This window comes from Triturus cristatus, chromosome 6, assembly GCF_964204655.1.
Source record: "Triturus cristatus chromosome 6, aTriCri1.1, whole genome shotgun sequence".
Lineage (NCBI taxonomy): Eukaryota > Metazoa > Chordata > Amphibia > Caudata > Salamandridae > Triturus > Triturus cristatus.
The window spans coordinates 615,586,129-615,607,164 of NC_140589.1; the positions used below are offsets into that span (position 1 = coordinate 615,586,129).

Below are 21,036 nucleotides of genomic sequence, written 5' to 3' on the forward strand. Positions count from 1 at the left end.
GAGTCCGTCACCATCACTTTTCACGGGAAACTATTGATGTTTGTGTCTTATTACAGTATTTCATTGATGCCTTAGAGGAGGGATGATTCGAACTTGGGCTGTTACCTTTATGTGTAATACAAAGTAGGTCCTTCAATGCTTAACGCGTTTCTGCTCATTCATCGGTTACTAAACAGTCTCCCTACATGACAAGCAGATCTGCCAGTGCATTTGGTTGTATATGCAGTGCTGACAGACCTTACATGCCCCCATGTCCAAAACACACCCCTTCCAAATACAGATTTTGAAACCATTTCTTAACCCATTTGGTGACCTGGAAAACCTTTTCAGATTCGCTAACTGGGTTTAGTACATTTGAAAAAGGGTTTTAGCATTCACCAACCCTCCTATTGACCTAATCAGAGGGTTTGCGAATGCTAACACCCTTTGTACACAAGGAGCGAAGTGCTGGATTGTAACCCTGAGCAGAGCCTGATGTTCTCACCTGGCAGGTGCTTCGCCCTCCCTGCATGAACCCGGCACAGACCATGTTGTTTGTGTAGTAGTAGGGATAGGCTTGCTGGCACTCGGCACTGGAGATGATCGGCTCATTCAGGCACTGGAGAACCTTGGGATACACCACTGGAAGAAGAAGAAGCCATCAGATGAAACAAAGTGAGGATTTGTTACTAACACAAAGTTAATTTAAGCAAAATGTTGTACAAGTGAAGATTGCAAGGATTTGAACATTTCGAAAAAACTTAATTTGAGGATGAATTCTTTTGAGAATTGTTTTGTTAAAAATCAGTTATTGCTCAATTTATTTTTTGCAAAACCTCCTTTAGAAGGATTGGTCCCTCCAAATGCAACCATTGCAATAACAAGATTACACAGAATTATGCGAGGAGCATATCCCTGCATCTATCCAGTGGCGGCTCCTCCTCTAAGGTGGAGGACCGTCACCCAAGTGCTTTGCAACAGCGAAATAAAGAAAAAATAAAATGATAATAACTCGGCAGCTTTGTGACTGGGCGGGGCTACTCTGGTGACAGAAGAGCAGGGGGAGGAATGGTGGCACACTGTAAGTGTCCATGGCTGTTTGACCGGCCGTCTGGGGTCAGCCAAACAGTCATGTGCACTTAGCATGTTCTCCACTCAGGCTGCATTACAGCCTTGGCGGAGAACATGCCCAGGCTCCCATTTCCCGGCTGAGCGCCGTACCACGGCACTCAGACCAATCACAACGCTGCATTGCAGCATTGTGATTTGTCTAGGGGAGCCTCAGCTTGGGTGCTTCCTGTTCCTTTCCGGCCAGGAGAGATGACGGCGGGACAATGGAGGAGAGGCGCGGCGAGGGGGGTAAGTCTTTTTTGTACTTTATTTTACAGAAACTACTTAAAATATTTGTCCTAGGCCTAGTTAACCCTAAACTGTGCATATGCTTTCTGGAGATTGTGGAAATATCATCTATATTTTTGTACATTTCTTTATAAATTTAGCACAGGAGCTTATAGTCGTACAGTAGCCAAAGCAAAATGTTTCGCTGCAGGACATTAGTTTGCAAATTTGCAATATTGTGTAGAGACAAACATAGAAATGGCTTACTTTGCTGTTATACTGTTCACAGACACAGACATAATACCATGCACCTGTTTATGCTTGCAAAAGTAGACTTGGACATCGCCATTTTACCTCCATTGGTCACTGTATTTCCCCATCCAGATGTGAGGCACCATGTACCAGCTGCTGCACAGCTGGTTGGCAGAGCTATCGGAGTGACGTACTGGTTGTACTGTGCCGGCTGAGAAAGCTTGACCATCATGATGTCGTTATTTTGAGTCTGGGAGTTGTAGTTTGGATGCTTGATGACTTTAGATACTTGTATGGCTTGTTCCCTGCCTTCAACAACAGTTGTATCATATTCACCAAGGTAGGCTACCAAGGTGTTGGCCCTAGCAGGGAAAAACATGGATGAAGATGAGAGATCCTAGACATCATTGACAGGCAGATGAATGTAAACAAAATGTTACATTGAACATCTGTAGGCTAATCCCAAAGCATCAGCGCTTACCAATGCCAAGTACTCTTCCAGATTCCACCTTCGAAAGGAATGTTTTAAACGACTCTTAAAGAGGAGACAAAATAACCCCCTCTATCACTTGTTTACCAAATGTACTATTGCCACTCCCACCATTAAATTAAACAGCAAGCATAATCACTTTAATACTCCCAAGATACTCAAGTGCTTTAAGAAATCTATATGGGTTAACAACGACCTAAAAACAAGCACACCCACTACTTCTGAATCACCTGAATAAACAACGCTTTGAAGGACATACTGTCTAATTTCAAGACCTTCAGGAGCAGTTCACACTAAACAACTGAAAAGCAATGCAGTATAAAACAATTGTAAAATATCCTCAAGGCATTGGACCTATTAAGGTAAAAGGAAGGCTGTTGCCACTGTTTCACACCAATTTCCCTCCCTGGTGCTGATGTTCTACCTTGATCAGCAACCATCTGCAAATAAATCAGAAGCAACCACATTGTTCCATTTGTCTGTCCCGCCCCTGGTGAATCTATGAAAACTCTCCTTACCACAACAGACCAGAAGCAAGTCTGGGAAAGAGTCATTGGATGCTCCACATCAAAGTCGATCACACATTCAAGATATTTCAGTTTTTGAGAAATTCATGGTCACTTAGCAAACTTTATATAGCTGGCCTATCAGAGAATGCCTTCTGCAGTGTAGGAAAGTGCCCCTTTTTGCATGGTTGCCCCACTCTTTTTGCCTGATGTTGATGGCTTTTGTCTAAGCGTGCCCTGGGTTCCTGCCAACCAGGTCCCCAGTGCCTATGTGATTTCCATAAAACTGCACTGTTGCACACACAATTTGCAACTCTCTGGCCACATGTAAGTCCCTTGTAAAAGGTACCATGGGTACCAAGGGCCCTGTGACCAGGGATGGCCTCTAAGGACTATAGCATATTCTGTGCCACCCTTTGAGGCCCTGTACCCTGTTACACACACATTGCCATTGCAGGCTGTGCGTTTTGGTGCAGAACAAAGTGAAGAGTCGACATGGCACACATCTCTCTGGGCCATGCCTACAACCCCCTGCCTATGGCATAGGTCAGCCACCCCTCTAGTTGGGTGCACTATGTCACTGGTGAGGGCACAGGTGCATGAGCCCTATACCCTTACAGTGTCTAAATCCATTCTTAGACATTGTAAGTGCAGTAAAGCCATAAAGAGTTTATGGTCTGGGAGGTTGTCATTACGAACTCCACAGCACCATCATGGCTTTACTGAAAACTGGAAAGTTTGCTATCAAACTTTTCAGCATAATAAACCCACACTGATGCCAGTGTGGGATTTAATGCAAAATGCACTCAGAGGGCATCTTAGAGATGCCTCCTGAAAACTACCTGACTCTAGTGTCCTGGCTGACTGGCTGCTCGCCAGCTGGCATCCCCAGATATGTTTCTGGACCCCTGGGTCAAGAGCCTCCTGCTCTCAGGGTCCGGAAACAAAGCACATCCTGGGCAGAGGTGTAAAGACTCCTCCCCCAGGATAGGCAGGGTCCACGAAGGGGAATCTTCAAAGGCTTGCCACCTTTGTGAGCTGACCCTGCCATTTGCTGCTTCCAGAAGCTGGTCCCCATCAGTTCTGACCCCCACTTTGTGCAGGAGAATCGGCCCGTAAAACCAAGAGGAGGAGAGGTGTGCCCACCTTTGCCAACCCCATCCCTCAGGTGGGGGAGGCGAGGCAAAGCCCAACTCTCAGTCCCCGTCATCTTGAAGATGGGGGGACCCAGCCAACCAGAGTGAGGCTTTTGCCCTCTCCCACTGGAGGGTGGCATAATAGGGGGTGTACCCACCCCAAGGAAGGGACCCATTGGTCCCAACCTGTACCTACCTGAAAAGACACATTTAGTATTTAGGGGCAACCCCTAACCTAGCCTCCTCATACTAGAAGAAAGAAGACGAAGATGGACAGAAGAGCTGTGCTGAAGGAAGAAGAGGGGGGGAGAGGAGTTGGCCTAACTGCTAGGGCGGTCGACCTCGAATCTGAGGAACTGGGTTTGAGTCTCGGCAATGGTGCTGAATATCCTGTGATTCTGGGACAATTACTTAATCTCCCCGTGCCTTAAAAAAATTAATGTGTCCTCATATAATGCAACTGGTGCTATGTAAAGCGCTCTAATACCCAATCCGGGTCAAGTTCGCGCCTTATAAAACTCTGTAAAATAAAAAAATAAAAATAAGGGAGGACAACAACTGACTTGGCCCCAGCCCTAATGGCCTGTCCCAACCTTGAACTGCGCCAGCAGAATTCCAGTGTGTCCTGCAGCCAGTCTGCATCACTCTGCACGCGAAGCCCATGGTCCAAGTTCAAGTGGCCCAAAGCCATGAGGAGGTCTCCCCGGAAATTCTAACCTGGGATCTGGAGATCACTGACCTACCTCAAGTCTCACGACAACGTCTGCAGCCCCTATCTGGAGGATCCCTCTGACCGCGACCGGAGCCGGTAAGGAAAATTCGACTCCAAAAGGCACCCCTGCACCCAATGCCCCACAGCCTTGGGTTGCCCAACTGATGGTGTCACGGCATCCCACGATATCCCAACTTTGCTCTCCAACCGGTGGTCACCTCCAGAAAATCTTCATGGCCGAGCCTGCAGTGTTTGTTCTGACTTAAGCTTCCCCATTAAAACCAACATGGCTCCCGACATCGATCCAGTACCCTGCATCTAGCAAGCCCTGTGCTGTTTTGAGTGCACCTTGTGTGCTAACTTGGATCTCCCTTTGCCCTGGGCTAAACCCCAGGAGTTTTGTTTCCACATCCAAGTGGCGTGCCCGTGAGCAGCCACCTACCGGAGGCTCCTTATCCCCCATTGGAGTGTATCCTTGACCCTTGGGGCATCCTGGTTCTAACCCCAGAAGCCCAACTCCCACAACCAAGTACTTACCTTTAAACCGATAACTTAATTTCCTCTGATAGGATGGCGCTGACTGCTTTTTTGTAGAAAATGTTCAAAGTATGGAGTTGGAAATTGAATGAGGACTTAAGATACTGTGTGTTTACAACAAATGACTTACTTACCTTTTATGTAGGAAATGTCCCAGTGTGATATCTAGGCATATCGCACTGAGTAGAAAAAGTAATCTATAGAGTCATCACAAAGTAATTTCAACGGAACTGAAAAATAATTTCAACTGTTTCTGAACATTTGACCTTCCTTTAACGACAGTTTTTACTTAACTGTACCAAGTCTGACTTGGTTCTAAAAATAAAATACAACAAAGAAATATTTTTATACAAAACAATTGGTCAGAGTTCAGTCTTTGAGCGTGTGAAATCATTTCTTGCCTGAGTGTGTACAATAAATAGTTAACACTACCCTCTGATAAAGCCTTACTGCTCGCCCACACTACCGCAAAGAGGGAGTAAGGTATTATCTACTTTAACATCTGTAAGCCTTTGGGGATCCACTGGACTCTGTCCACAAAATATACCTTACTTTGGTATAGTATATACAGAGCCAGCTTCCTACATTGGTGGATCAGCGGTGGGGCCTACAACTTTGCTTGTGTTGGACTGACTTGGCCAACACCTGATTCCTCCTAAATTGTCTTTAGAATTAAGTTTTTTTTGCATTGACAATTTTTTCAAATTACTAAAAGTCTTGTTAGGGCCTTGGTTAAGTCCTTTCAGAAAGTTTTAGAAAAATAAAAACTCACCATAGTTGGGGTAAGAGGGTTTAGAACTTTTAAAATGTCTCTTAACAAGAACCCAACATTCCAAATGATATAGAGAACATGGCTGAGGAGCTCGACCTCACCCCTTATCTCCATTTAGAATTTAGGGAGTTAAGGTCTCTATGTAAACTCAAAAACATTGCTACGGGATTCCATCCCTCTGAACAGAAGCTCCAGAAGCTGTTGGCAGGGTATGCTAAAGACCACCCCTCTGAGCAAGGTGAAGACGTCTCAGATGGGGAAGAGGGTGGAGGGGATGAGGGTAACTTCCATACCCCCTCACTTCCTAGGGCCACCTTGTTCCCTGTGCCCCTAACTCCAAGAATACTACTCACAGCACTTAGATCCCCCACAGGTACTTCTGAGCCCATTGAGGACAGCCTCAATGAGCAGACCAACCTTTTAGTAAGGTTGGCCAAAAGATTCGACCAAGAGACCAGACTCCTGGCTCTAGAAAAAGAAACAGCAGAGATGGGCCAAGCACCCATCAATGGTGGCAGCAACTTAATAAATAAGGACAGAGAGCAATCTTATGATCCTAAAATCCTTAAAGGGGTTGTACCCAAATTTGAGAAAGGTGATGACATCACCAAATGGTTCACAGCCTTTGAGAGGGCCTGTGGAATGAGAAAAGTGAAGAAGTCGCACTGGGGGACTCTCCTTTGGTAACTGTTCACTGGAAACTGCAGGGACAGACTCCTGACCCTTTCTGGGGCAGATGCTGGGTCTTATGACCTCATGAAAAACACTCTGATTGAGGGCTTTGGGCTCACAACTGAGGAATATAGAATTAGATTCAGGGAGGCTCACAAAACGCAAAACCAGTCCTGGATTGACTTCGCAGACTACTCAGTTAAGACACTAGATGGATGGTTCACTGGAAATAATGTGCATGATTTCAATGGACTTTACAATCTTTTTATGAAAGAACATATTTTAAGTAATTGCACTAATAAAAAGTTGCATCAACATCTGAAAGACCTAGGTCTAATTTCTCCACAATAATTGGGAAAGAAAGCAGATCACTGGGTGAAGACTAGGTTCACGAAAACAGCCACTGGGGGTGAGCAAATGAATGGGGTTACCAAACCTCCCCAGGGGAAAAAACCCAAGAGTCTTTAAAAGGGCCCCATACACCTGCTCAGGGAGCGTGGGTCCCAAAACATGTCCCAGTCTGATGGTAGTTACAAAGGGAAAAACATTGATCCCCAGAAGGCCTATTGTTTCAACTATAAAGAGTTGGGACACTTAACTGGAGATGCTACTTGTCCTAACAAAGAAGCCCCCTGGTAGTACTGGTGTAGCCAATCTCCTGATGGAATCAAAAGTGTGCTCAGAACAAATCAGGGTTCACACTGAAGCAGTTCTAGTCACTGAGGGTGAAGTTAAGTTTTCGACTTTGGCTGTGTGGCCTCCCAACTTAAAGAAGTATTTGCAATACCCCTGGATAAATGGGACTAGGATAGAACCCTTGGGGGATACAGGTGGCAGTGCCACCATGGTGAGAGACACACTGGTTTTTCCAGAGCAATACCTGATTGGAAAGTCATATCCAGTCACCAATGCTGACAGTGTTACCACTAATCATGCCATGGCTATGGTGACATTAGACTGGGGGAGGGGGTTTCTGGCATGAAACAAGTAGTGGTCCCTCCAAAACCTATAGCTGCCTGTCTGCTTGGAACGAGCTGGAGACCTCAGCATGGGCCGAGGTAGAATTAAAAACCCATGCAGCAATGCTGAACATCCTTGAGATTGTGTGTCAAGACTAGAGCACAGAGCTGAGCAGAGGGTGACAGTGTTGGAGCCTGGAAGAATGGCCCAACCTTCCAAGAGAAAAGGTAAGAAGACTGTGGAACCAGCTTCTGGACAGCAAAAGATTCAGGGCCCCTCTCCCCAGGAAGAGGACTTGGCAGCCCCAGAGGGAACTGAGCCCATGGAACTGGACCCCTACCAGGTAGAGTAAGTTCTTAGGCCCAGGGGTACCCAGTAGGGAACAGCTGTGCCTTTGACAGCAGATCTGCCCAACTCTTGAAGGTCTGAGGCAGCAAGCTGCTGCACATGAAAAGGGAGATGTTAGTGGTACCCACAGAGCCTATTGGGAGGAGGAACTCCTGTATACTGAGGCCAGGGACCCCAACCCTGGTGCCAGTAGTAGAGTGGTAGTGCCTCTGAGGTAGAGGTTTTACTCACTTTGGCCCATGTCAGCCCCCTAGCTGGGCACCATGGCCAGACCAAGACTTGGGACAGGCTAGTTAGCCACTTTTTCTGGCCCCAGATGTCCCAGAAAGTAAATGAGTTTGTCAGCCACTGTGTCATTTGTAAAGCCAGAACTTGCACGTTGGTCCTGAACAAAGCCCTCCGACCCCACCTGGGCGATAACACAGGGCTGAAACATGTTGACTGTTTGACTCTCATCACAACAGCATGGTGCTATAGAACATTAACACTTCTATAGTAGCACCAATTCACCTTTTTTAACCTTGCTATCACTCTTTCTGAATAAAGAGTTTTTGGGGAAGAAGAGTGAAGCAATTTTAACTCACTCTCACCTACCCTCACCTCACTTTTCATTCTATTTCTGGTCACTACTGTAAAAACCAGTGGTCCTACTTCCGGGTGGAGGAAAGCATTCCAGAATAAAACCCTATGATGATGCTTTCACGTTCATAGAGACGGAGAATCAAGATATACCGCCCTAGCTGTTGAACGTGCTTGAGGGTTTTTAACGCAGGTCACCACATCTGACCCTGGAATTACAGGTACAAGTGATCCATTCCCTTTTGATTACTAACCCATCCCTGTGTGCCATTCCTGCAACTCACTACCTATGGCATAGCTCAGCCACACCTGTTGCTGGGTGCACTATGCCACTGGTGAGGGTATAGGTGCATTAGCCCTGTACCCTTACAGTGTCTTAGTCATTCTAAGACATTGTAGGTGCAGTAAAGCCATAAAGAGTATATGGTCTGGGAGGTTGTCATTACGAACTCCACAGCACCATAATGGCTTTACCTAAAACTGGGAAGTTTGATATCAAACTTCTCAGCACATTAAACCCACGCTGATGCCAGTGTGGAATTTAATGCAAAATGCACTCAGAGGGCATCCTAGAAAAACAACCTGACTCTAGTGTCCTGGCTGACTGACTGCTCGCCAGTTTCTACCCCCAGACATGTTTCTGGACCCCAGGGTTGAGAGCCTCCCGCTCATGGGGTCCTGAAACAAATCAGATCCTGGGAATCCTCCTCCCCCAGGAAGGGCAGGGTCCACAAAGGGGAAGCTTCAAAGGCTTGCCGCCTTTGTGAGCTGACCCAGCCATTTGCTGCTCCCAGCAACTGGCCACCACAGGTTCTGACCCCCCACTTTGGGCAGGAGAATCTGCAAGAAAACCAAGATAGGAGGAGAGGTGCGCTCACCTTTGCCAACCCCACCCCTCAGGTGGGGGAGGCGAGGCAAAGCACAACTCCCAGTCCCCACCATCTTGAAGATGGGGGGACCCAGCCAACCAGAATGAAGCTTATAAGCCCCCTCCCACCCCAAGGAAGGGAACCATTGGTTCCAACCTGTACCTACCTGTACCCTAAATTTTGTATTGAGGGGCAACCCCGAACCTTGCCTCCTCAGACAAGAAGAAAGAAGAAGAAGAATGACCGAAGAACCATACTGAAGGAAGAAGAGGAGGACACCAACTGACTTGGCCCCAGCCCTACTGGCCTGTCTCGACCTGCTCCAGTGAGATCCCGGTGTGTCCTGTGGCCAGCTGCCCCCCAGAACCTGGAGGACCTGCCCTGCCTTCCGTAATGAGACTTTGTCCGCTGTGAGCACGAGATTTGCTCACCAACAGACTCTGGGCTCCGGCCAAATCCACAAGTCTGCACAACTCCGCACCCAATGCCCACGGCCCGAGTTCAAGTGGCCCAACACCACGATAAGGTCTCTGCGGCAATCCTGATCTGGGATCTGGTGATCCCTGACCTACCTCAAGTTTACCCAACGATGCCTGCAGCCCCTATCTGGAGGATCCCCCCCCGACCGGAGCCTGTAAGGAAAACCTGACGCCAAAAGACACCCTTGCACGTGACGTACCATGGCCTTGGGTGGCCCAGCCGACAGTGTCCCAGCATACCAAGACATTCCAACTTACCTCTCCAACCAGTGGGTGCCTCCAGAAGATCTTCTTGCCGCTGTGGGTGCACCTTGCGTGCTAACTTGGATCCCCTTTCAAGTGGTGTGCCCATGAGCAGCCACCAACCGGAAGCCCCCAATCCCCCACTGGATAACACTGGATAACATTGGGCCTAAGTACTCTGGACCCGGCCACCCTATTCTTGCTGAGGGTGTTCTTTGAGTGCATCCTTGACCCTGGGGAAACGCTGGTCTAACCCCAAAAACTCAACTCTCACAGCCAAGTACTTACCTTTAAACCGATAACTTCATTTCCTACCATAGGATTCCATTTACTGCTTTTTGTGGAAAATATTCAAAATGTGGAGTTGGAAATTGTATGCGAACTTAAGAAACTGTGGGGCATATTCTCAAGAACGTGTGATAACCATCGCAAAAGTTACTTAACGCAACCTACAACATCACAGTCGATCGCAGGAATTTGACGCCGTGTTTACCAGGCATTCACAACACGGCAGTACCATGCGATAGTCACCAGATTACGTGTCAACTGACCAAGATAAAATCAACGCCACGACGCAAAAATGCAAAACGCAAATGCAAAAAAAGCTGGGATGAGGCCAAATGCGATACAAAAATCAGCGAAACCAGTGACAGGCCTGCAGTTCAAATGCGTCACGCGGGAACAATCACCAAAAAAGTAGAAAAAAAACTGACAAATGCCAAACTACAGCCAAGCACAATGGATGTTGCCGGAGCAAGTACGGAGGAGAACCAGAACCCCACAATCCCCCCGGAGCACCTGCCTGGGACCTCTGGGTCAGGGAAGGCCAAGGAGAAGAAGATTAGGAAGAAGAACTTCAGTCCGCAGGAAAACAGGATCCTGATAACAGAAGTGGTCGAACACCATCAACAACTGTTTGTCACCTCCACTGTGTAATTGGCAACAAAAAATGGACTATGGCAGGCCATCGTGGACAAGGTGAATGCAGTCGGAGTGCTGACGAGGGCAATGAACGAGGTCAAGAGGCGCTGGGAGGACGTCAAGTGCAAAACCAAGCTGAAACTCGCCAACAACCGGAAGGCAGCAATGCAAACTGGATGACATGGAGGAAATGGTGTCCACAGTCATCAGTGGGGGGACGGTGGCAGAAGTTGGGGGACCTGACACTGCTCAACAGGACTGCACACAACAGTAAGAGGGTGAGTAACGAGCAGGGACTGGGGGGACGGGGGAGATGGGCACAATGGCACACATAAACAAGTAAGTAAAGCACAGCTGTGGACAAATCATGCCCCAAACCCCAACTCCCACCAAGAGAACTATATACCCAAGTATGCAACATTTCAGCACTGTATGAGCACAGAAGTCAGAGGCACCTAATGTAAGGGATAAGGGGCAGGCAAATCAGAGCTGCAGGGGCGACTCCCTCAAAATGCTGCACACACACATCACGTGCACAGCACATCAACATTGACAACGAAGTGGCACAAACCGCAACACGTTCACCACAGAACAAAGGACACAACTGGTGCCAACTGGGTGTAGACACTGCCAATCATAAGTGGCATTGCAGGGAAATGTGAGTTGATAATTTACAAGTACAAACACACAGCCGTGATGTTGAAATGTCCACTGTCCAGCAGCAAATGGGCAGCTCCTCCGAAACAGCCACGATGTACACAGTCATGCAGTCTGTATGTAAACATGTACAATGTGACAACACACATGTGAACACATTGTTAAACTGCATCTCCCCTTCACGTTGCAGTGGGACAATCACCACCTCCTGCAGAGCAGTCCCAACCTCTCTTCTCTGATGACGAAGAAGACCACGACACATTTGACTCCGACGCCCTCCGAGAGTACATTGACAGTCTCCGCATCACACCTCCAGGAGCAGGGCAGCCCAGCTGCAATGAGGAGAACTCACACCCTGCACAGACAACACTGCAGGCAGCCTCCCAGGACCCCCACGAAGAACAAATGGCCTTTCAACGCCGTGTGTTGGGATGCCAGGAGCAGCTGGCTGAACAGGTGTGGTTGGGCTCCAACCACATGGCAGATAAACTAGATGCATACATGGGTGTCTAAGTCCCATAAGGGACCACTCACAGTCCTTAACGGACACCCACAGTCTGCTCCATGCTCTCCAATGAACCATGACCGACATTGCTAGAGTCCTGACTGTGAGACAAGAACAACTGTCTAGTCAGAGTGGCTCCAGCAAGCTCGCCCCGGAGTTGGGACTCATGCAGAAGCTCATGGAGAACATGGAGCGGGCCAATGCGGAAAGAGTGGCGGCCACGGCTGCACACCGGCGAGAGGTAACTGGGTTCCACAATGACCTCAAAACCATCTTCATGGCATTGCTGCCACAAGGCCTGGCGCCAATGCATGCTGCTGCTACCACTACATCCACATCTCTGCCCCCTGAAGTGTCAGTGCCACACAGTGTGGCAGACATTCCACCTTCGGCCCCTGAGGTGTCACTGCCACACAGTGCTGGAGAAAGGCCAGTACCACCCATACGTGAGGCACATGAGACAACAGAGGACGAAGAGGCGGATGAATCTGTGACCCTGCCAGTAAAATGGGCCGGGTGCACGTGCACAACGCCATTTCCAACCTCTCTTGCCAGGCGCAAACATGGAAAGTGCACCCTATTACATGGAATGCGCTGCCCCCAGGGCAACCGCGAACTTGCGCTGCTCTGAAGGCAGTGCATTCTTGTGAAAAACGGTACGGCTGTTTTGAAGTCGCTCTGCGTTTCACAGTGCTGGCGGTAGCCCACCTGCAATTTTAAGGGGGATTAGAGATCCCCTTGCAGGTGGGTGCAGTGAGTGACTGCACCCACCTGCAAGGGGATATCTGGGGTCCATGGGACCCCATTCACCCACACAAGAAGGCTACCATTATAGGCCCAGCGCAAACAATGAAAATGTGCCGTATTACCATGAATGTGCTGCCCTCGGGCAGCTGCGAACTTGCGTTGCCCAGGGGGCAGCAAATTCTTGTGTGCCTCCTGAGAGCTTCTTTGCCTCTGCGCTTGCATCTGTAATATGACACGTGTGCAGAAGCAAAGGGATTCCCTCATTTGCATGGTGCCATGTCCCCAAGCAAATGAGGGAATGCTGTCTGAAGATAACGCTAACACTTTATGTTCACCAGTGCTATTGGTATTACAGAAGGGGCCGTACAAGCGTCTGTGGCCCACTTTTGTAATGCAGAAGCAGGCGCAAACGCCCTTTTCGCCCTCAGGGCACTTCCATAATGCGGGCACCGATAGTGATCTGGAAGCACACCCTGGACACCGTGGACTCTGCAGGGGGCAAGAGGGGTGGTGGGCAGAGTGCCGGCTCTAAATGTAACACTGAGGCAAGGATTAGCTACATTTTCAGCTGATCAGACTAAAGGAGAGATGTAAAACAGAGACTATAGCATTCTGTGAAAACCCTTCTATCGCTGCAGATAGTGTGATAGAGAGTTTACTACCACTGATGCAAAGTTCTGTTGAGTGTGTTTTTTATTTCTACTTCATCGATTCTATCGCTGTGATAAACTCTTGGCTCTAAGGTCCCGCTTCACTGAAACACAGAGCAATGGGACTTTGTCAGTAAAAATGCACAAGCAGCCACCCACCCTCTGCTTCCATAAAGCCCCCGTCGTCTCTCGGGCTGCTTTACACCCTGGGCTGCACCGGCATTGCTGCTGGTCCCTCATGGAGTTTTTAGCCCTTCATTCAATACTATTGGTAACTAGCTTATAAAATGTGTCGGTCATTTAAAAATACCAGTCATTTCGCTTAAAAAATCGTTTTCAGACACACTATTTATAAATGCACAGAAAATGTTGCTGCATACATTTAAACATATTGTTGCTTATGATTTTGTGACAGAACTGTTTGTGAATTTGCGCAACACAGGATTCTAGTGTCCTCTATACGGTCACGTCCTTTGTTTCAGAGGCCACGCATTTTCTATCCCAGTTAAAGCCCTGCTCCAGAGGGTTCGTGAGTGGAGCCCCACAGCAGGATACCGGAAGTGGCTGTCTTATGGCCTATGAATAGAAAAGGCTTGGCTGTGAGCGGACGAGTGAGTGGGTTTGTATATATTGGAGCAAGAGAGGGGGGAAAAAAAGCCTGCGAGCAACTTTACAGATCTACAGTCGAATAAATGACCAACAGAATAGGGTTAGGAGCTCTCAAGACTACAAAGGTATCTTTTTCGGATGTAGAGCTTCCACCTGGGGAAGATGTGCATGAATAAACTCTGTACTACATCACTTAGCATGACAATGGCATGCGTCGCAATGACTGGTTTTGGAAGAGGAAACTTATCTGCAGCTAAAGGATGCTCGCATCCAATTGGAATCATGGAAGGCAATTGATGATACTTCTTAGAGGCGAGATAAGCCTTTCATGTCACGCAAACCAAATGAAGATTTGTATTTTATAATGGCAGAACAACACATCAATGCATTGTAGGGAAAAAAATCCTATATAGGGCAAAACGTGTTAAGGGTTTCAATAGGGAATCACGTATACTAAATCGTGATTTCATCGCATGCCCCTAGACTCAGGCAGCATTTGGGTCCCTTGACCTGAAATTCTACATGTTTTTAGAGTGAGGCTTTCTTTCTTGTAGTAGATGCTTTCATGTGAGCGAAAAAATGTGTCCCACTGATGTGCATGAGTCAAAGTATGAAATGGGGTCACGGGCTATTGCAAAACGCATCTAGGTTGCTATATCTAGTGCTTAATTTGAGACATGGATTTCGGTGCTCGCACTGGTGCTTAGGGCCAGATGGACAAAAATTTGGAATACCAATTTCCTAATTTCGATTCTCTCTGAATGGCGATTAGGAAATTGGTATTTCTAATTTTATTAGCACCTCTTTGTGAGTCGGAAGTAAACCTACCTCATACATATTAATGAAGTAAGTCGCAATTTGCAAACCATTAGGAATCGCAGACATCAAAGGGATGGTGACTTGCTGAGGTCAACAACCAACATTTCCGTGATTGCTTTTTAATAAAGCAAGGCTTTTTTTGTAAAAGCAGCCTGTTTACCTTAAAGGAAAACATGATGCATTCAAAAAGTAGAAAATGAAACCCTGAAGTGTCATTTTTTAAGAGTAGACAGTGATCTGTGGGACAACTGCTGCTTCTAAAAAATATTATTTACATCCTAAAAGGGAAAGGGCCCCTGGGGACCCCTTCCCCTCTGCAAATGGGTTAGCATCAGTTTTAAACTTGTGGTAAAGTATTACTGTTTTGCGACCAGAATTCGGTTGCAAAACAAGATCACATACCATACGATTTGGTATTTGGAAGGGATGCCCTAAACAAGACCCATCCAAATACTGATTCACAAATGCAAAATGCTAAATGTTATTCAGTAACTAGTTACCGAATTGCATTTTGCATTTTGTACATCATAAAAATACGTTTTCTGCTCGCAAACGGCCTGATTAGACCGGAAAAATCCTTCTTTGTACATCTATCTGGCCCTTAATTCTCAACAGTACCACTAATGCCAGCATTCCATATGGTGGCGGTATCTGTCTAATTTTGAGATGAGCACAACAACAGTGTTTAATAATTTATGTACATTAAAAAACGAATAGTACCTGCCGCCCACGCCATTCTTATTGCTTTGGGTGGCCAGGAATAGTCTGAATTGTCAGACTTGTGCAGTGGTGTGGTGTGGTGTGCAACGGTTAGTAGTTGTGTTGCTACTGTCATTGGCAGTGCCGGTAGTAGACAAAGGTTGTGCAAGCTGCAAACAATTGCATCCTCAGAAGGTCCCTGACGCTTACTTTTTTAATAAACTAAGCACGGCTTGTGCGCACCTGCTGAAAAATGTTCCTGCTGATCCCTGCAGTGTCACGGTCTAGTACAACATATGGGGGGAACTTTCAATGTGTCCGTCTCGATTGTGCTGCTCAGTAGGTGCGAAGGGGAAATACCACTCTGTGTGCTGCTCACAATGAGAGCTGTGGTCACGCAGCCTCACATGCATCTCATGAGTGTGGTCAGAGAAAGGGGCAGACATAGGTTGTAGATCAAATAAAAACCTCATCGACTGATACGACATGTGGGATGCTATTACATTTTTGAAATTTACGAAAGTCGCATCGTAGTCTAGTAAAACGAATATATTTATACCCTCCTATTTTTCTCCAGATGGGAAAAACGTTTCCATGAGGCAAAAATGGTTTCCCTGAGTCTGCAAAAAGGAGTGCTTGTGGCACACCCTACCCACCCAATATCTGCACCCTGAACAGCTCCTTGTGAGCATCTCTAGAGGAGGCTTTGCTGGGAGCAAGGAGTACATTTTTTTTAGAGTTTTATATAGTGCGAACTAGACCCGAGACATCAGGTATCAGAGTGCTTTACATGAGCACCAGTTTCGTTACACAAGGACACATTCAGTTTTGTTTGGCATGGGGAGATTAAGTGATTTGCCCAGAATCACAGGATGTTGAGCGTCGTGGAAGACTCGAACCCGGTTCCCCCGCTTCAAGGTCGACCGCTCTAACCCTAAGGCTACATCCTCTCTCCTCTAATTGGGAGGAATATGCGTGCTGCCACAGAAAAAGTTCTTGCCCTCCACACAGATGTAAACATTTTATTCATTTATCCAGCTTCCCAAGGTGGAACTTTCAGGGCTACACACATGACATTGTATAGATAACCAGATAATTCATACTGTTTTTCTCTGGCAGCAGCACAGATGGGAGGATGGCAGTCATTAACCTAAATGGATTTTTTCATCTTGTTGACAGTGCATTCAGAAGCCAGACCTATTGGTGTTGCCAATGCTCATTGAGTAATAAGTTTAGAAGTACAGTTAATGAGGTCAAGTTTTGAAAACTTCCCACAAGGGGACGTATTACAGAAATATCCCAATGGTGCAATGGGCCCGTTTTTGCACGCCGTGTACTTTTCTGTATTACAGAGGGGTGCACAAGAGTCTGTACTCATTTTGTAGTACCATTACTGTGCACGGGAATACTAAGCATGAACACCTGAAGAGATACTCCTTCATCTGAGTGAGCAAACATCTTTGCCCTTGCGCCGGTGCCGTATTACATAAAAAAACGCATGGACGGGCGGTTCTCGGGAAGTACACTAACAGCACAAACAAGACGTGTGCACAATTGGTGTGCTTCACACAGGTACCTAATGGTAGAGGGCACAGGGGGCCCAGCATTCACCTTGCTCTTATCATGAGTTAACATTGCTTTAAATAGTATTTTTATCTGCATTTATACACTGTTAGACATTCTTTTGCCTTGAAGTACAATACCAACAGAAATGTTTCAGAGGTAAATGAGTAATAGCATCATTCCTGTGCTCGGATCATGCACCCATCTGTATATTTCAACAATTGATCGATTGTGTGGAAGAAAAAAAACACTCACGGCTGATAGCAGTGTGCAGCTGATACGATCCAGTACTGATTGATCAGAGACCCTCCACACCAGCGGCCTCCATTGCACATGAAGTAGACCTGCCAGGGAGCACTGTTTCGGGCACAGTTGTAGCCATTGACAATATCATTGATATCTTCAACCTTTGTTGGGTAGGCAGCTGCAAGAGAGGATTCAGGAGAAACTTGAAGAGGTCTAGGTCAGATGTTCTCACATTTATGGAATCAGATACCTAGTACATACAGGAGTGACCAATAGCTTATTCACCTATCCTAGGCAAAGTAGTGATAATAAGTTGCCCTTAACAACTAACTTTTGTGAAGAGTTATCGACACTTGGGGCTATGCATTTCTGACTTCTTATATTCATAGATAATTTTAACATCTTTTGTGGGAATGCAGGAATATTATCTGAAGTGAATAAGGACAACACATGAGCTGACATAGTTGATAAAACTGATGTTTCAGGAGTCGCCATAATTTTACCTCTTTTTGTTGTGAATTTTGTTTACAAAAAATTGCAATCTGGTTGCAAGTTTCCAGTTTTCCAGTGATGGAATGAAGGATCATGGGAAGCACAGGAATCAATTTTGTGACAGAGCTCCCCAGGGTGGATTTTTCCAGCCATAGTGAACACAGTTCATGCTTAGCGTAAAAGGGAGCAGGTATAAGACAAGATAAACTACCTGAATATCACTCCAGAACCCTGAGTATTAAAACACCTTCTCAGCGTCTTTGAGCGCAATTCACTGATTCCTGTTCCTAGATCTAAAATGTATTGTTTGTTAATGGGAATGTCTCCCTTTGTGAGTTATGTTATGTGTTTTTGTAGAGTGTGCAATTCACCCAGTAAAGTTATCCTAGCACAGTTTGGTCTTGGCCGAGATAAAGAGCCACACCTTCAGCTTCTTGCGGAGCTCAAGAACTGAGGAGGAAGCCCTGATCTGCATGGGCCGCTCGCTCTAGGCTTTAGGATTGAGGTAGGAAAAGGAACGACCAAGCATCCTGGTTTTGAGTATGTGTGTGATGCGTGCGAGTAGGAGTCCGGCTGAGCGGAGGTCTTTGGTAGGTTTGTGGAAACTGATGTGGTTGTTGAGGTAGGCAGAGCCTATATTGTGTAAGGCTTTGAATGTCTGCATGAGGAGAGCTCCTTTGTGGATGGGGAGCCGGTAGAATTCTTTGAGGTGCCGGGTGATGTACGTGCAGGGAGGAAGGATGAAGGTGAGCCTGGCTACTGAGATCTTTATGGCCTGGAGTCGCCTGGTCAGTTGAGTGTTGATTCCAATGTAGAGGGTGTTTCTGTTTACCGGGTGTTATTAGAGCTTAAGTGATGGTTCTGCAGGTGTTGGTGGGTTTGATTTGATGATCTGTTTTAGCATCTTTACTGTGTGGAAGCAGGAGGTGGAGACTGCATTTACTATGTCGGTCCAGGTGAGTTATTGATGACTAAGCTGAGGGTATTGGCCTGGGTTGTTGGTAGGGGGGTGGGTCCAAGACCAGCAGGCCACCAGGGGAAAACAACCATTACAACGCAGTCATTACAACGCACTACATTTACAATGCAGTAATTAAAACACAACTGCCTTTACATCACATGCCATTACAACACAGCCATAACAAAGCATGTCACTACAACGCATGCCATTACAACGCATTATAAGGTAAGTAATGGGTAATAGTAATTTGTAACCCTACACCATCCAACACTTACCCTACTGTTGCACTCACTGGAGTGGGAATAGTAGTTTTTACCCCTACACTATCCAACCCTTACCCTACTGTTGCACTCGCTGGAGTGGGAATAGTAATTTTTACCCCTACACTATCCAACACTTACCCTACTGTTGCACTCACTGGAGTGGGATTAGTACTTTTTACCCCTACACTATCCAACCCCTACCCTACTGTTGCACTCACTGGAGTGGGAATAGTAATTTTTACCCATACACTATCCAACACTTAACCTACTGTTGCCCTAAAAGTATTAAGTGTAGTAATGGTATGCATTGTAATGGTATGTGTTGTAATGGTATGGGTTGTAATGGAATGCGCTGTAAATTTAGTTTCTAAAAATGTGTTGTGATGGCATGTGTTGTAAATCATGTGTTGTAATGGATGTTGCGATGTAAAAACCACGTTGTAAAGGCATGCGTTTATTAATTTAATTTATTTATTTAAAGAGTTTTATATAGTGCTAGCTAGACCCGGAGGTATCAGAGTGCTTTACATGAATGTGGAGTAAGAAAACAGTTGTTGGACTAGGGAGCCCCGGACAATAATAGTGAGCACTGTGAATATATAAGTCTTTATTTAAAATTGTATTAAGGACAGTATAGCCAGGGCCACTGGAATTATTTGGCAGTGGAGGACCAAATTATGCTGCAGGGTTGACTGAATTAAATGGCAAGAAAAGGCAAATTATGTGTGTTGGACTTGGCCCTTTCTGTCAGGTTCACCCCTAAAACTTTTTGCTGTTAATTGTGACCTGGTGTTAGTAATTTTTGGCTTCTGCGCACTTTACCGCTGTGTCCCAGGGTAAAGTGCGTGCGTGTAGTGAGGTTGGCCTGCCCTCCCATAGGAATGCATGGGGGAATGTATGTGTCCCTAGTAGTTCCTGATGCGTGGGGAGTGCAGGTGCGAGTTTGGTATGTATGGACTCGTGTGATGAAATGCTGCGCGATGATGTGTGCAGTGTCAATGTAGCTAGTATGGACGTGCCACTTCTAGACGCTGGCATAAATGTGCAGTGACTGCCTGGCGCGTGATTGGCTGGCTGAGGTCATGTGATGGGCTAGGGAATCCCCAGAGTCAGGATGAGTCACCCAGTGGTGAATGGGGAGATCAGCAGCCAGATGGGTGGGAGGAGTACACCTAGGACCAGAATAGGGCTGGGCTTTCCCCACACAATGCTGGCTCCGCCCCCTGTGGTGCGACTGATGACCCTGGCCTGTCCTGTGAATAGGGAGAGGGGCTGAGCAAAACAAAGTGCTCAAGAACAAGTTGCATCTGGTTCGCCCCTCCCCTGCACCTTGAGACAAAGGTATTATGTGTAAAAAAAGGGGCTGTGTCCCCTTACAAAATATTCTCTTTCTGATCCTCACTTGAGGGGGGGCCTGCTGCTGCTGGGCACCAGGAGAGACCGCCACTGGGGACTGCCTCCCTGCTGGAGGGCCCTGTGAGCTGGCCCCTGGGCCCAGTCTTTCCCCCCCTGCTTCTGAAAACCTTGCCTGAAAGGCTTTTCCCTGGACATTGCCTGCCAGCGCCGGGGAAGCGCTAAAACCTTGATTTACGGAAGAAGCGCCTCCATTTGTGGCCAGCAGCACGGCGCTACGACACACTGCAAGGGAACCCCGATGTAGGGATTCCCCCGCTTTTGCCGTGTTTAAAGCGGGTGTCCACCCCGCATTGTGGCGCTCGTTGGTGGGTGCCCACCCCGCTGATCTCTTTATTTTGCAGGAGCCCACCCCGCATATGTGTGTCTGCCGCGGGTGCCCACCCCGCTTATCTATTTATTTAAAGTGCGGGAGCCCACCCCGCATTGTGTATTTGAAGAACGGGTGCCTACCCCGTGTTGCCGGCGCCAAAGCCTCCAGGGCCGCCGCGCTGCCCGCGGTGACCCGGAAGCAGTCCGGGAAGCTTTAGTGTGGGCGGGGCTGAAGCCCGGAGGCGAAGCGCCGCATCCCCCACCCAGGCGGGAGCCCACCCCGCACTGGGACGTGCTGCCTTCGTGT

General features: G+C 47.2%; 1 protein-coding gene across 1 annotated transcript in view; it reads right to left on the bottom strand.

Annotated features, from left to right (window-relative positions):
* LOC146817643 (trypsin-like) overlaps positions 1-21,036 on the bottom strand; it is a 42,453-nt gene that overhangs the window by 16,339 nt on the left and 5,078 nt on the right. The window contains exons 2-4 of the mRNA XM_085611103.1: positions 17,298-17,466; positions 1,672-1,931; positions 485-621 (exon numbers count right to left, since the gene is read on the bottom strand). Coding sequence (XP_085467229.1) covers positions 485-621; positions 1,672-1,931; positions 17,298-17,466 — 566 coding nt within the window. The remainder of the gene's footprint in view (positions 1-484; positions 622-1,671; positions 1,932-17,297; positions 17,467-21,036) is intronic.